Source organism: Phyllobates terribilis, unplaced genomic scaffold (genome assembly GCF_046119375.1).
Source record: "Phyllobates terribilis strain yellow unplaced genomic scaffold, ASM4611937v1 Scaffold_3__8_contigs__length_932513732, whole genome shotgun sequence".
In the NCBI taxonomy this organism is placed as follows: domain Eukaryota; kingdom Metazoa; phylum Chordata; class Amphibia; order Anura; family Dendrobatidae; genus Phyllobates; species Phyllobates terribilis.
The window spans coordinates 548,873,371-548,889,476 of NW_027362763.1; the positions used below are offsets into that span (position 1 = coordinate 548,873,371).

Sequence of the window (16,106 nt, forward strand, 5' to 3'; positions counted from 1 at the left end):
TGTACTCCTTGGTTGTCCAACAAAGTGTGCCCTCTGCCGCCAGCGTTTTCAGATGGGAATTTTTTTAATAGTTCCGCAACAAGGGTCTTCTGGTACTGCCCCATTTTTGTACACCTGTCCGCCTCAGGAATAAGAGATATAAAGTTCTCCTTGTAGCGTGGGTCTAGAAGTGTCACCAACCAGTAATGACTGTCACCCAAAATTTTGAGAACGCGAGGGTCATGGGAAAGGCAGCATAACATAAACTTAGCCATGCGTGGCAGACTACTAACAGGCAAGACTTGCGTGTCCTCACAAAGAGGATGACTGACCAAGCTCTCCTTCTCGTCCTCCTCTCTGTCCTCTGGCCATCCACGCTGAACAGATGGTATGACAGCTGTGCAGGTAGTACCGTCTATAGTGCATGAAACTAGCTCCTGTCCTTCCTCCTCTTCCTCATTGTCACCCAATCCACGTTGGGATGAGATGAGGCTTGGCTGTTTGTAATCACCCTGTATGGCTCCTTGATCCATCTCATCGTGCTCCGCCTGCAATGCATCCTCTTTGATTGTGAGCAGAGAGCATTTCAGAAGACAGAGAAACGGGATGGTGACGCTAATTATGGTGTCATCGCCGCTCATCATCTTGGTGGAGTCCTCAAAGTTTTGGAGGACGGTACATAAGTCTGACATCCATGTCCACTCCTGAGGTCTTATGTGTGGAGTCTGAACTGAATACCGACGGCCTTGTTGATGCTGGTACTCAACAACTGCCCTCTTCTGCTCACAAATCCTTCCCAACATCTGCAGTGTAGAGATCCAACGCGTGGGGACATCACACACTAGTCTGTGAGCCGGAAGCTGCAAACGCTGCTGAAACAATGCAAATGGGGCGGAAGCTGTAGCTGACTTTCTAAAATGGGCACACAGGCGGCGTACTTTAACAAGCAGATCCAGCAGCTCCGGGTAGGATTTGAGAAACCACTGAACCACGAGGTTAAGCACATGGGCCAGGCATGGTACGTGTGTGAGCTCGCCTCGCCTCAGAGCCGCCACCAGGGTCCGGCCATTGTCACACACGACCATGCCTGCCTGTAGGTTCTTTTAGAGCTGTCCACAACTGTTCAGCATTGTGTGGTTTTTCACCTAAGCATATTAGCTTCAGCACAGCCTGTTGCCACTTGGCCGAGGCAGTGCTGCAGTGCTTCCAGCTTGTGACTGATGTGGTCATTTTGGAGATGGAGACTGAAGAGGAGGAGGAGGCTGAGGAGGATGAGGTACAGGAGCTGTAGACCATGGGGGCAACCCTGATTGACCTAGGGCCTGCAATCCTTGGCGGACGTGTTCCGTCCCAAGGTCTGACTGGGTCCCGGCTTCCACTATGTTAACTCAGTGTGCCGTTAGCGAGATGTACCGTCTCTGCCCACAAGCACTTGTCCACGTGTCCGTGGTTAGGTGGACTTTACCGGTAACTGCGCTGTTGAGAGCACGGCTAATGTTTTGGGACACGTGCTTGTGTAATGCGGGGACGGCACAACGGGAGAAATAGTGGCGGCTGGGGACCGAGTACCAAGGGACGGCTGCCGCCATCAGGTTGCGGAATGCTTCCATCTCCACGAGCCTAAAAGGCAACATTTTGAGCGCAAGCAGTCGTGAAATGTGAGAATTTAGTAGTGTGGCCTGTGGGGCGTTGGCTGCATATTTGCGCTTGCGTTCCCAGGACTGGGGTATGGACAACTGAACGCTGCACTGGGACAAGGACATGGACGTGCTTCCTGATGCTGCTACATGAGAGTGTACAATGACAGCTGCAGGGCAGGAGGCATCTTCGCATGCATCATGGACAGGGGATTGGCTTGCATGCACAACAGCGGAAGAAGCAATGGTGCCACCTGCAGACACTGTTCCTGGACCCTGGGGTTCGGCCCACAAAGTCGGGTGCTTTGCTGCCATGTGCCTGATCATGCTGGTGGTGGTCAGGCTGGTCGTTTTACCACCCCTGCTGATGCTGGCCTGGCAGGTGGTGCAAATGGCCTTTTTGGGATTATCGGCAGAGTCTTTAAACAACAACCAGACTCGGGAAGACCTAACAGTTGTACTGGCAACTTCCTTCGTGTTGGTGTTACGGGTAATGGTTGCCTGCCTTCTATCTGCGGTCACCACACTTCTTCTTCCTGCCTGTTAGAGTGCTCTGCCTCCCTCCCCCTGTGTGCTGCTGTCCTTGCTCTGCATATCCTCCTGCCAGGTTGGGTCAGTTACTATATCATCCACCACCTTGTCTTCCACTTCCACACCCTGGTCCTCCTCCTGACTTTCTGGCTATTGTGTCTCATCATCGTCCACCTCTTGTGACACTTTCCCACCGTCGCCTTCGATCAGGGTGAGGAATATGCGGTCCAGACTCACGGCTACTGAGACTTTACCGTGTGGAAGACAGGGTGGTGGTGGTGGCTAAGTGACTGGAAGCATTATCCGCTATCCAACCAACAACCTTTTGACACTGCTCTGGGTTCAATAGTGGTGTGCTGCGGTCCCCTAGAAATTGTGACAGGAAGGTCAGACGAGAAGATGTGGGTGTTTGTTGTGGCACAATTTCGGCTTGCCCACGGCTTTGTCCTCGGCCTCTGCATGTGACGCGCCCCCTGGGCCAGTGTTGTGTAGGGGATACCCGGAACCGGGCCTCTGGTGGGATGCTGGGGGTGGTAGTCTCCGTGTGGCGGCGACCCGGTCCGTGCCCAGGGTGGTCAATTCAGTGGCAGTCTTAGTGTAATAACAAATGTCCGACTACGCCACCCGTGGATTGCGGTCAATGGGGAACGCTGCTGCAGGGCAGATCGCTGAGGCTGGTATTATGTGTGCAGCTTAGAATGGGAAGACTCCCCACGGGAGGAGTATAGCCTCAGGGCAGTTAGTGTGGAGATGATGGGAGTGATGGTGTGAGCGTCCCAGTACTGATGGTGCTGGTGCGGCGATGAAACACAGAGACGTGGGGTTGCAGTTTCCAATGCTTTACTCACAGTTGTTATTCGTGTCAATCCTGCAGGCGATGACTGCCCAAGCCGTGCTGCGTCCACCAGGCAGGGGACTCGACCAACTCCCAGGCAATTCCAGAGCGTGGCACAGGGCTCCCTTCTCTTCCCTACTCTGGCCGTCCTCACCAGTGACCCACCTTTGTCCAGCTTCCTCGGGCCTTCTATTGGCGAAACCTATCTCCGGTTTCCCTGACCCTATATTGTATGCTTTCCTGGTGGATGTAGTGAGGGGTCGCACCAAGATGTGGTCGCAACCTCCGGTCTTTGGCTGAGGAATTTGTTGCTTCCACCAATTTGGGTTCCGGTACCCTGCTCTGCCAACCCGTCACCCGCAATCTCCTGGGTCCTTAGGGTTCCCTCTGTCCTCGTGTCTCTGGGCCTTTCTTGATGTTCTTGTTCCTTTCTTACTTTCCTTTCTGTTCCTTCTTCTCTCTCTCTCTCTCTCAGGCCCCGGCCTCCTGACAAGGCCTGCCTTGGGAGCAGAGCCCATGCAGCAGCTCTGCTCCTTGTCACTCCTCCTCGGACTGCACTCCTCTCTCAACTCTCTGAACAGACTCCTCTATCTAAGATGGTGCCCACCTTTTATACCTCCCTCTAGCCATGAGCCCATGTGACTAGCAACCAATGGGCTCCTGCCTATGCCCAGAAACCCTCCCCTATCTGCTCCTACACCACTGGGTTTTCCTCCCCCTCCCCACTCCAGCCAGGGACAGAAGCTGTCGTGCCTGCACTTCTGTGGGAGCACCGTTGAGCTGTCCCTCGGAAATGGGGTGTGTGTGGTGCATGCAGCCTAACGAGCCCTAGTCCACACACCATCCTTATCCGGGAGTGGAATATCACACCTCTGGGTCGAGGTGCAATACCCCTGTAGCAGCAGAGCCCTCGGGGTGCTACACATGCACCATTAGCATCACGTCCAGTTCCCTGTCCCTTGCCACGTGCCTTGCCCATTTTAAATAGAGGACAGTATCTTCCACGCTCTCTACAAATGACTGAGTTTGGAGCGAACTTATATGTGATCCGTGTGATGGAGAAAACAGAGTTTTAAATACCTGGCCTGTAGGTAAGTAGTGTGAACAGAAAACTGCGGTGAATTGCTTCACTGACACACTAAAGGAAATTTTTAATGGAGGCCAGAAATGGCAGTATTGTCTGACAACGTATATGTGATCCGTGTGATGGAGAAAACAGAGTTTTAAATACCTGGCCTGTAGGTAAGTAGTGTGAACAGAAAACTGCGGTGAATTGCTTCACTGACACACTAAAGGAAATTTTTAATGGAGGCCAGAAATGGCAGTATTGTCTGACAACGTATATGTGATCCGTGTGATGGAGAAAACGGAGTTTTCAATACCTGGCCTATAGGTAAGTAGTTTGAAAAGCAAACTGTGGTTTATTGCTTCAATGAAACACTAAAGGGAATTTTTAATGGAGGCCAGAAATGGCAGTATTTTCTGACAACATATATGTAATCCGTTTGACGAGAGAAAACACCGTTTTCAATAGCTGGATTTCTAGTGCTCTAATATGGAAAGGACCTGACTGTATTCTGCAGTACCAACAAGCAAATGGCGCAGAAAAACTGTGTTCTCTGGATTGCTTTTTAAGCAAATAATGAGGATTAAGATCCAAAGCAAAGTATTCCTGGCCCCTGAGACCTGGGCCTTTGTATAGAAATATCTAACAGCAGCAGAAGGCAGAATTGGAATGGAGCCTCTTGTGCTATATGTACTGCAGTCTGCTATATACACTGCCTGCCTATACACCCTGCCTGTCTGATATCTCTGCAGATGGATTAGTCCTCAGAAGGACTGTTTGTTAAGATGGATATGTGTAATGTACGGTTTTTCTCCCTACACTACCTAATACACAAGCAAATCTGTCCCTGACGCAGCAGCACCTCTCCCAAAACAAGCAAATGGCGCAGAAAAACTGTGTTCTCTGGATTGCTTTTTAAGCAAATAATGAGGATTAAGATCCAAAGAAAAGTATTCCTGGCCCCTGAGACCTGGGCCTTAGTATAGAAATATCTAACAGCAGCAGAAGGCAGAATTGGAATGGAGCCTCTTGTGCTATATGCACTGCAGTCTGCAATATACACTGCCTGCCTATACACCCTGCCTGCCTGATATCTCTGCAGATGGATTAGTCCGCAGAAGGACTGTTTGTTAAGATGGATACAGTACAGACCAAAAGTTTGGACACACCTTCTCATTTAAAGATTTTTCTGTATTTTCATGACTATGAAAATTGTACATTCACACTGAAGGCATCAAAACTATGAATTAACACATGTGGAATTATATACTTAACAAAAAAGTGTGAAACAACTGAAAATATGTCTTATATTCTAGGTTCTTCAAAGTAGCCACCTTTTGCTTTGATGACTGCTTTGCACACTCTTGGCATTCTCTTGATGAGCTTCAAGAGGTAGTCACCAGAAATTGTTTTCACTTCACAGGTGTGCCCTGTCTGGTTTAATAAGTGGGATTTCTTGCCTTATAAATGGGGCTGGGACCATCAGTTGTGTTGTGCAGAAGTCAGGTGGATACACAGCTGATAGTCCTACTGAATAGACTGTTAAAATTTGTATTATGGCAAGAAAAAAGCAGCTAAGTAAAGAAAAACGAGTGGCCATCATTACTTTAAGAAATGAAGGTCAGTCAGTCCGAAAAATTGGGCAAACTTTGAAAGTGTCCCCAAGTGCAGTTGCAAAAACCTTCAAGCGTGACAAAGAAACTGGCTCACATGTGGACCGCCCCAGGAAAGGAAGACCAAGAGTCACCTCTGCTTCTGAGGATAAGTTTATCCGAGTCACCAGCCTAAGAAATTGCAGGTTAACAGCAGCTCAGATTAGAGACCAGGTCAATGCCACACAGAGTTCTAGCAGCAGACACATCTCTACAACAACTGTTAAGAGGAGACTTTGTGCAGCAGGCCTTCAGGGTAAAATAGCTGCTAGGAAACCACTGCTAAGGACAGGCAACAAGCAGAAGAGACTTGTTTGGGCTAAAGAACACAAGGAATGGACATTAGACCAGTGGAAATCTGTGCTTTGGTCTGATGAGTCCAAATTTGAGATCTTTGGTTCCAACCACCGTGTCTTTGTGCAACGCAGAAAAGGTGAACGAATGGACTCTACATGCCTGGTTCCCACCGTGAAAAATGGAGGAGGAGGTGTGATGGTGTGGGGGTGCTTTGCTGGTGACACTGTTGGGGATTTATTCAAAATTGAAGGCATACTGAACCAGCATGGCTACCACAGCGTCTTGCAGCGGCATGCTATTCCATCCGGTTTGCGTTTAGCTGGACCATCATTTATTTTTCAACAGGACAATGACCCCAAACACACCTCCAGGCTGTGTAAGGGCTATTTGACCAAGAAGGAGAGAGTGATGGGGTGCTACGCCAGATGACCTGGCCTCCACAGTCACCAGACCTGAACCCAATCCAGATGGTTTGGGGTGAGCTGGACCGCAGAGTGAAGGCAAAAGGGCCAACAAGTGCTAAGCATCTCTGGGAACTCCTTCAAGATTGTTGGAAGACCATTTCTGGTGACTACCTCTTGAAGCTCATCAAGAGAATGCCAAGAGTGTGCAAAGCAGTCATCAAAGCAAAAGGTGGCTACTTTGAAGAACCTAGAATATAAGACATATTTTCAGTTGTTTCACACTTTTTTGTTAAGTATATAATTCCACATGTGTTAATTCATAATTTTGATGCCTTCAGTGTGAATGTACAATTTTCATAATCATGAAAATACAGAAAAATCTATAAATGAGAAGGTGTGTCCAAACTTTTGGTCTGTACTGTATGTGTAATGTACGTTTTTCTCCCTACACTACCTAATACACGATCAAATCTCTCCCTGACACAGCAGCAGCTCTCCCTACACTGTCTGATCCGGAGTGACTGTGACGAGCATGGCGGCGCCAGGTCTGATATAGACCTGATGACGCTGTGCAGCCAGCCAATCACTGTAATGCCAACAATCAACATGGCTACGGCATTACAGTGCATGGCAGGCAATCCCTGCATGTTCATTAGCTCTCTAAAGAGCGCCAAAGATGCAGGGAGGGGACCCGAGCAACCCGGAAATACTCGGCGAGCGCCGAGCATCTCGTGCAGTGAGATGCTGGGGCGAGCACTGAGCAGTAGCGAGCATGCTCTCTCATCACTAGTGGGTAGTGATGAGCGAGTATGTTCTGTTAAGAAATAGACATTCCTCACATGTTTTAAAGATGTCAAACAGTCGCAAATCATGCACACAGGAGTGATTCAAACATAACACCGAGCAGCTGTAACTACTCGGTGCTCGCCCGAGCATACTTGGCGAAAGGGTTAACAAAACATACTCGCTCATCACTACTAGTGGGCACCAAACAAACACCCTTCATAGGGTCCTGACAGTGTCTGCGTTGGATTAGAGAGTTCTCTGTATTGACCTTGGATATATTTATACATAATCTTTAGGTTATTTCTCATCTGTCTTTTCTCTAAATTAAATAAACCCCAATTTGGATTATATCTCTAATTACTAAATTACTATAGTCACCCATTATTTTGATTGCCCACCTTTGAACCCACTTAAGCTATACTACCGTATATCATTCCAAAACTGTATGCAATTTTAATATGTAGACTGACCATTTTTTTTTCTAAAGTGGTAGAGCTGTTGTGATAGATAGATAAATGGATAGATAGATAGATAGATAGATAAATAGATAGACTGTTTGCTGTCAAGTAAAATTCCTTCATTAAACTGGGTGCTCACTACTGGACAACCCTTTATTCATATCTCTACTCTGCCATATAAAATAAAAACACTGTATATTTACCTCCCAAAATCCGATCCTCCTATAAATGTCAAGTGACCACATCAGCCAATCAGCATCTGCCTTCACTCTACCGTCAGAGCGGTCTTCCTCGATGCCGGTCTGGGAGGTAAGTATACAGTGTTTTCATTTTATACTTCACAGTGGAGCTAATTAGGGGTTTGCAGTAATGGACAACCCCTTTAAGCAATTTTCCATAGTGTTTTCCGATGCAGTAAGTAATAATGGCATGTATTTTCTCTTCCATGTGCATAACCTTATATTTATCACTGTGAAATCATATTTGTCACTTCCTTCAACTTAAACAGCTCCTTATGTAAAAAAAAGAACTGACCTCTTTTCGATTAGTTATTTCATATACTGTACTAGTTTAATCTAACCTACAAAAACTGATATTTGCTGGGCAATTCTTGGTTTTCCACTTTCAGAGCACTGTGTTTTAGCTGCAGCATCATTGCAGAGCTCAGTGACTGTGCCTATGTAGATGAGCTCAGTGATTGGCTGCAGTGATGATGGGCGCAGTCGATGTGACGTCATCGCTGCAGCCAAAATAAAAGGGACCAAAGCAGCATCAGAGAACCAGTGATGGAGCGGAGGAGAGTGAATATCAACTGGTTTTATTATTTTACTACATGCCTGCTAGTATTTGGAGCCACTTAGCTGAAAGTGAAAAACTCCTTTAATGCTACAAAAAATGGGATTCCTTTTTAAATTGAAAATAATTTAAATAAAGTAAAACATAGTACATAAAGGCTTATGGCACAACACACAGCATATCACATGTACCTTCCTGTGGACCATGGTTTGCTGAGAGCCTTAGGAAACACAAGGGAAGGCGCTGAGCATCTTCGCTGAGTCAGAGACTTGTGCTAAAAGTAAAAAAACAAAAAAACATGAGTCTGTTGCACGTTGTTGCAGTACATCAAAGGCCTCATTCACATAAATGTACTATCTATGATTTCCACGAATAGAACATGTACCCATTATAGCCTATGGTGCTATTCACATGTCCAAGGGAAGCGAGATTGAAGGAGGTGTGAGGAAATGCGGTCACTAATGCAGGTAGTAGTGCAAGGAGCAAGGAGCTTGTTAACTTCTTCTGTGACTGGAGACTGGTTCAAAGGTGAAAAGTGAACTTGATGAAGTACGGGAGGGAAGTGGATCCATGTTATTAGGTGATTGGGAGAGAATTTTCTGTTATATGTGGTAAATTTTATCTTATAAATAAGTGGCCAGATTGTCAGCACTAAGGTTGGTATTAGGGGCCTACACTTTAGGACTTAGGAGAGAGTGAAAAATGTCAAAAAGTTGATTTAGATTGTTGGATAAGGAGGTGAAGAGGGTGGTGAAGTAGACTTGATCGGCAAGATGAACAGCATAATTATATATTTTGAGCATAAACCTATAATGGATGAAACTACTATCTAAAGTAATTTTCTCCATACAGTTTCGGCACACCTGGTGCACCGCTGGAGAAGACATGTATGCAGCGTATGCCAGGGTGACAGTCATTTGTGCCGGATGACATTCTGCATGTAGTTGCTGCAACTTCATCAAGGATACTTTCCATCGTTTTAATATAATGTATTGAAGTTAAGTTGTCACAGGAGAGGTGTTATGGTGTTCTGTGATTGCCTGGCCGCTCTAAAAATGGCTACCACAGACAGACTTATCGCAAGCCAGTACATTTACCAGATCCATGGGATTGCTCTGGCCTTTAACACATGTACAGGTTCCTGGGCTTGCACAAGGACCCCTGGTTAAGACCATGGAGTCAACTGCTGGCCAATGGTAAAGCCTGGCAGGAGTCGTCAGGTAGCCATGTCAGAACCCAGAGGGCAGTCAAAGAGCAAAATCAAAGCAAAGGAATAGTCAGGAAATGGGCCGTGGTCAGACAACAGGAATGCCAAATTGGAAGGAGACAGGAGATGACATGAAATAGGCAGAGTTCTGTGTGCAGCAGTAAAGGAGTTGAATTTAATAGTAGGAGAAGGGCCATGGTTAAGGGAGATATCTCCTGAGTCTAGGAGTGGAATAAAGAGTATGAGCAGATGATTCAGTGATTTGTAAGTGTGGCTCCTGTGTTGCACATTTGGAGAGGATGGATTTACGTATGTGTTTTAAGAATGTGAGAAGAGCATCTGAGCTGTAAATGAGATAGGGATGGAGAGAGGGACTGATGTGGATAGAGTTCACAGAATATGTGAAAGGGCGATCGATTTGAAAGAAAGCAGCTAGAACACAAATGAAGAAAATAAATATGGTAAATACATTTTGCAGCAGAAGTGAACTAAAATAGCATAGCTGGCATAGCTTATCTGTGTTTTGCCCTATCTAACTGGGGTGCACTTTGACATATATGGCAATTAGAATAATTCTGCTTACTTTCGCCTTGGCCAGAGCTAAATTTAAGTTTATGTTTAGATCTAGGTCTGATTTAACTCGTTAAACAATTATTAAACTATTTTACCTTAAATATTACTAAGTGGTGGTGCATATGGGGAATTTTAAAAAGTGAGAGCACAAATAGGGGCATTTTACTAAGTAGGTATGCTAACAGGGGAACAAATGGGAGACACTATATTATGTGGGAGTTCCACTCTTCCCTTAGGCTGTCTCCTCAGCATTCCTATCTGCTCTCAGGATGTCTCCTCAAGGTTCCGCTCTACCCTCAGGCTGTCTCCTCAGCGCTCATTTCGGCCCTTGGTACTTCTCCTCAGCATTCCTCTCTGCCCTCAGGTTGTCTTCTCAGAATTCCTATCTGCTCTTACCTGTCTCCTCAGCATTCCTCTCTGCCCTCAGACCAAGGCACATCTAAACTTTGTCTCAATATGCCCTGGGCAAAGTATAGAGAGAAGAGTCTTAATAGGGATACCTTCAGGATATGTGGATACATATTAATTGGTATATTACTTGATTTTTAAAGGGATCCTGTCACGTCAGAAAACTCTATTTACCTGCAGAAATTGGGTTAACCCTCAAGTTAATAGCGTAATGAAGGTTCCTGGCTGCTGTAATGAAAGTACAGCACCTAGAAGAAAATTAAGTTTATTCCTCCCAGGAGCTGCTGGATTTTAGTCATACAGGCATGACTTTGTAAGCAAACCCCGGGACTTTGACAGACAGCCGGCTATGCACTGATGCATTGCAGAGTTGGGGCTTGGCTACTGTAGCCATGCTTATATGACTGAATGTTAGTGACTCCTGTGAGGAATAAAGTTCATTTTCTACGGAAAGCGATGCTTTTAGTAAAGTGGCCAGGTACCTTGCTTACGCTATTAACATGAAGATTGACCCTATATGTAGTTTAATAGCATTATCCAACCTGACAGTTTCCCTGTTACATACAGTACAGACCAAAAGTTTGGACACACCTCATTTAAAGATTTTTCTGTATTTTCATGAGTATGAAAATTGTACATTCACACTGAAGGCATCAAAACTATGAATTAACACATGTGGAATTATATAGTTAACAAAAAAGTGTGAATCAACTGAAAATATGTCTTATATTCTAGGTTCTTCAAAGTAGCCACCTTTTGCTTTGATGACTGCTTTGCACATGACCTTCTCCTATGCCTCCACTGTATCATCCAGATGGTCATTGGCGTACTTCAAATGGGCCTGGACATGTGCTGGCATGAGCAGGGGGACCTTAATCCATGACCGCATAGTGTGTTACTAACGTTAATGTTTGAGATTGTGGTCCCAGCTCTCTTTAAGTCATTGATCAGATCCTCCTGAGTAGTTCTGGGCTGATTTATGACCTTTCTCAGAATCATCCTTACCCCACGAGGAGAGATCTTGCATTGAGCCCCAGACCGAGAAAGGTTGACAGTCATCTTGTGTTTCTTCCATTTTCTAATAATTGTGCCAACAGTTGTTGCCTTCACACCAAGCTTATTGTGTATTGTCCTGTAGCCCATTCCAGCCTTGTGCAGGTCTACAATTTTGTCCTTTGTGTCCTTAGAGAGCTCTTTGGTCTTGGGCCATAGTGGAGAGGTAGGAGTGTGATTGATTGAGTGTGTGGACAGTCGTCTATTATATACGTAATGGGTTCAAACAGGTGCAATTAATACAGGTAATGAGTGCAGAGTTTGAGGGCTTCTCTATGAAAAACTAACAGGTCTTGCTGGTTGGTAGGTGATCAAATACTTATTTCATGCAACAAAATGCAATTTAATTATTTAAAAATCATACAATGTGATTTTCTGTTTTTTTATTTTTAGATTCTGTCACTCACAGTTGAAGTGTACCTACAATAAAAATGACAGATCTCTCCATACTTTTTAGGTGGGAAAACTTGCAAAGTTGACAGAGTATCAAATACTTTATTTCCCCACTGTATATACCGTATTTTACGGACTATAAGATGCACCGGACCATAAGACGCACCTAGGTTTTAGAGGAAGAAAATTAAAAAAAATTAAAGCAAAAAATGTGGTCATGATGCACTGTTATTGTAGAGGGGGTCAGCAGCTGACACTGTTATAGGGCTAATGTCCCCCAATTCTGTACTAATATCCCCCATCCTGGTATATATATGCCCCCATCCTGATATACATGCCCCCCCTTCCTGTTATACCTGGTCCCCATCCCCATCCTAGTATGCATGGCACCCCCATCCCCATCCTGGTATGCCACTTGCAAAAACGGGCAGCAACTGATCGCTGAGCTGTTGCAATGGATATGGAGCAAATCCGTCACCCACGCAATGATGAAGGGATTGTGAGCCAAGTTCTGGATGGTGGTACTGCAGAGGTCCCACCTACGGATGCAAACTACATCAGCAACCAGGATAGCGTGGACACCCACCTGCAGATGGTCCTACTGGAACTTGACGCAGGCGATCATGAGGGATAACTGAGGTTCATTCAGCAATTCCAATAGAGAACAGAACATCAAGCTGAGAGACAGGCTGCGTGCGACAGGCTGACAGAGAGCACCAGCTGAAGTTAGTCCAACTCCAAAGGGAACAATCTACCCCACTGAGCAGTGGGCCCATTAATGGCAATATTTTTAAACCCCGTCCTTAACATTTTCCTATTATGAAAAAGGACGAAGATCTGGACAAATTTTTGAGGGGGTTTGAAAAGGCCTGTAGACTTAACCCCTGGGTTACGAAGAAAGCTCTGGAGGTGTTCACTGCACTCCCTTAAGAAAAGATGGAGACTCTGAGGCTATCAAATAGGCCCTAATAAGGAAATATCAGCTGACCCCTGAAGTGTACTGCAAAAGGTTCCGAACGCCCCAACATGGACCTCACAACAGCTACGGTGAAGGGGTGGATGGACACAGAGCCAACTTTGAGCAGTGAGTCTAGAGACTATCGATTGCCACCTTCGAGGTATTTAAGGACCTAATGGTGAAGGACCAATTTCTGCATCTTTGCCATGTGGAAGTGTGACAGTTCATGATGTACCAAAGAAGTAAGTCATGGCAGCACAGATCGCTGATACCTATGAGGCCAGCCATACACCTGTGGTGCTGAAGTCAGCCATCGCCAGCTGGAAAGAGGGTAAACCCACAACTACCACCACTGCCCTTGTCAGTTTGTCAGTCGAACCTTGGGAGGTCTTGACCCATCTTCCAGCACCCGGCCTGCATCTGGATTCTCGCCGGTCCTATACCTGCAACTGACCTGGACATATTAGATCTTAGGCCCAGGGGCTCAACGCAGCTGGATTTTTTGGGTGGGGCTGTTGGCGGTTGGAAGGGCCTGTGACAACTTACCGCCAGTTTCTGTGGGTGACACCATCACTGTGGAGCTCCAGAAGACTGACGCAGCACGAACCCTCATCCGCTCTGAATTAGTGTCCCCTAAAGACCTTATCTCTGAGAAGAACAGGACTGTCACCGGGTTTGGGAGTGTTCACTGACCTTTGCTCATGGCCCAGATTTTCCTAGACTAGGGTGCCGGAAAATGGTTGATGGAAGTGGGGGTGCCTGAGAACCTCCCAACAAATGTTTTATTGGGGACCAATCTGGGATTGTTGGTCGTTCAATACGTACCTGACAATCCTCCCAGATCCAGTAAGTCATGTAATCCAAAAGTTGATAATATGGATGTCAATGTTATGCATGATGATAATGTGTTCCGTTGTACAGAAGATCTCAGCCATGTCACGCTGTGGGGTGATGTTGCTGAGTGTCCCCTAAAAGGAGGAAGAATTAATGTTCGGAAAGAAGCCCACCTTCTCCAACAAGGAGAGGGTATTCTGGGACCAGGGAAGGTTGTACTGGGAGACTGTTCCCTGTAACAAAGACAGCTGTTCGTGCCCTATAGGTTTAGGGAGGAGTTGCTGCGGATCACCCATGAGATTCCGCTAGCTGGACACGTGGTGGTCAACAAATCCAAGGCCTGGCTGTCCCATCACTTCTATTGGCCCAAAATGGGGACAGATGCTGCTGACAACTGCCGCTCCTCTATCACATGTCAAAGAAAGGGACAAACGGGGCCTGCTTCCAAAGCTCCCCTGATCCCTTTGCCAGTGATAGAGAAGCCATTCCAGAGGGTTGCTGTGGACATTGTTGGGCCACTGGCCATCCCAAGCAGCTCTAGAAAACGTTTCATCCTTACTATGCTACCCAGTACCCGGAGGCAGTGACTTAGTCTTCAATTAAGGCAGATAAGGTGGCAGATGCCCTTTGGGCCATATTTTCTTGAGTAAGATTTCCCAGGGAGATGCCTACAGATCAGGGCACTCTTAAGCTCTTATCACCTACTGACCAATGGTTTGTGTGAATGATTCAATGGTACCCTTTATCAGATGCTTAAGATTCTGGTGGAGTCCCATGGGTGCAACTTGGAGCGGTACCTCCCACACCTGCTGAGAGGTACCACAAGCCTTAATTGGGTTCTCCCCGTTCGAGCTCCTGTATGGCAAAGAAGTACCGGGGCCCCTTGGCCTGGTAAGGGAATCTTTGGAAGGGGAACTGAACACGTCTAAAGTTTCTGTTATTGAGCATGTCATGCAGCTCCATGACAAAATTCAAGTGTAGATGCTGCTGGTGCATGAGAACAGCCAGAAGCTGTGGTACTATTGGAAAGCCTGGGAGCGGGTGTATGAAGTGGATCAGAAGGTGTGGGTCTTGGCCCCAATGACCCAGAACAAGCTTCAGGCGGCTTGGGAAGGTCAATACATCGTGCATCAGCACCTCAATTATGTGAATTACGTGCAAGGAAAATATATATCTTTGTACCGTGTTAACCAGTGGATAGAAAAATATTTAGATTTGAGAGTCCTCAGTGGTTGATACCTTTTAATGGCTAACTGAAAAGATGGTAACAAATTGCAAGCTTTCAAGACTACTCAGATCTCTTCATCAGGCATAGTATAACATGAAATCTGAAGAGTCACATATATTTATACACAATAAGGCACAGAAATAATGCAATAGATGAGTCAAGTGACGTGAAACAGAACTTTGAAAATAGGAGAGGGATAAACTGTTATGGCTGTAAAAATTGGAGCAGTTCATAGATAAGGAGTGTGAAAGTTATATTGTTCTGTGAATGAAGTCTGGTCAAGTTTTGTGATGACCCCACAGGTCTGAAGCGCACATTCCTTAGTTGATGTAGAATGACATAAATCCATGCAACACATTCATGCCAGCATTGAGTGTGTCAAAGGATGTAATAAGTTTATATTCCCAGACTCTTCTGTCTGAGATTTGAAATTACCTTTTAATACCAGTAATTTCATGTTCTTGATGCTGTGATCAGTGAAACAAAAATGTTTTGGCACAGGTAGATCTTTTCTTTTTTTTTTTATTGTGTGGCGATGAGAATTCATCCTTGTTCTATGTTTTTGAGCTGTTTTCCCAACATACAGACCCCCAGTTGGACATTTGGTACATATAATTAAGTTCACTACATTAGATGTGATGCTGCTGAAAGTACCTGGGATCTTGTAGTCCTGATGTGAACTGGGGATCTTTATCTTGTCTGTGGTCAGGTCACTATTGACCACGCTAGGAAAAGGCAGACGATCTTCCTTGTCATGCATATGTGGCGTCCCTGCGGATGCAGTCGCCACAGAGGTACTGCATCTCAGCCAGAGGTGTGGAACCCCACTCTCAGGTAAGGAGGGAGCACTACCCGGGACCCACACACCCACATCCAACACCACATCACTCCAGTAGGGAAGGGCGAGATTGCTCCTGAGGGAGAGCACAGTCCCTGTCCCTGTCTGGAGGAGGAAACTAGGTAGAGGAGGTGGGTGGAGGAAGTAGTTTAGGGGAGCACACAAGGAAGGACT

The 16,106-nt window shown here is 46.0% G+C and overlaps 1 protein-coding gene across 1 annotated transcript in view; it reads right to left on the reverse strand.

The window, feature by feature from the left end:
* Positions 1 to 16,106, reverse strand: part of TAGAP (T cell activation RhoGTPase activating protein) — a 365,673-nt gene that overhangs the window by 265,433 nt on the left and 84,134 nt on the right. Inside the window, exon 2 of the mRNA XM_073671362.1 lies at positions 8,632 to 8,714. Within this exon, the coding sequence (XP_073527463.1) occupies positions 8,632 to 8,714 (83 nt within the window). The remainder of the gene's footprint in view (positions 1 to 8,631; positions 8,715 to 16,106) is intronic.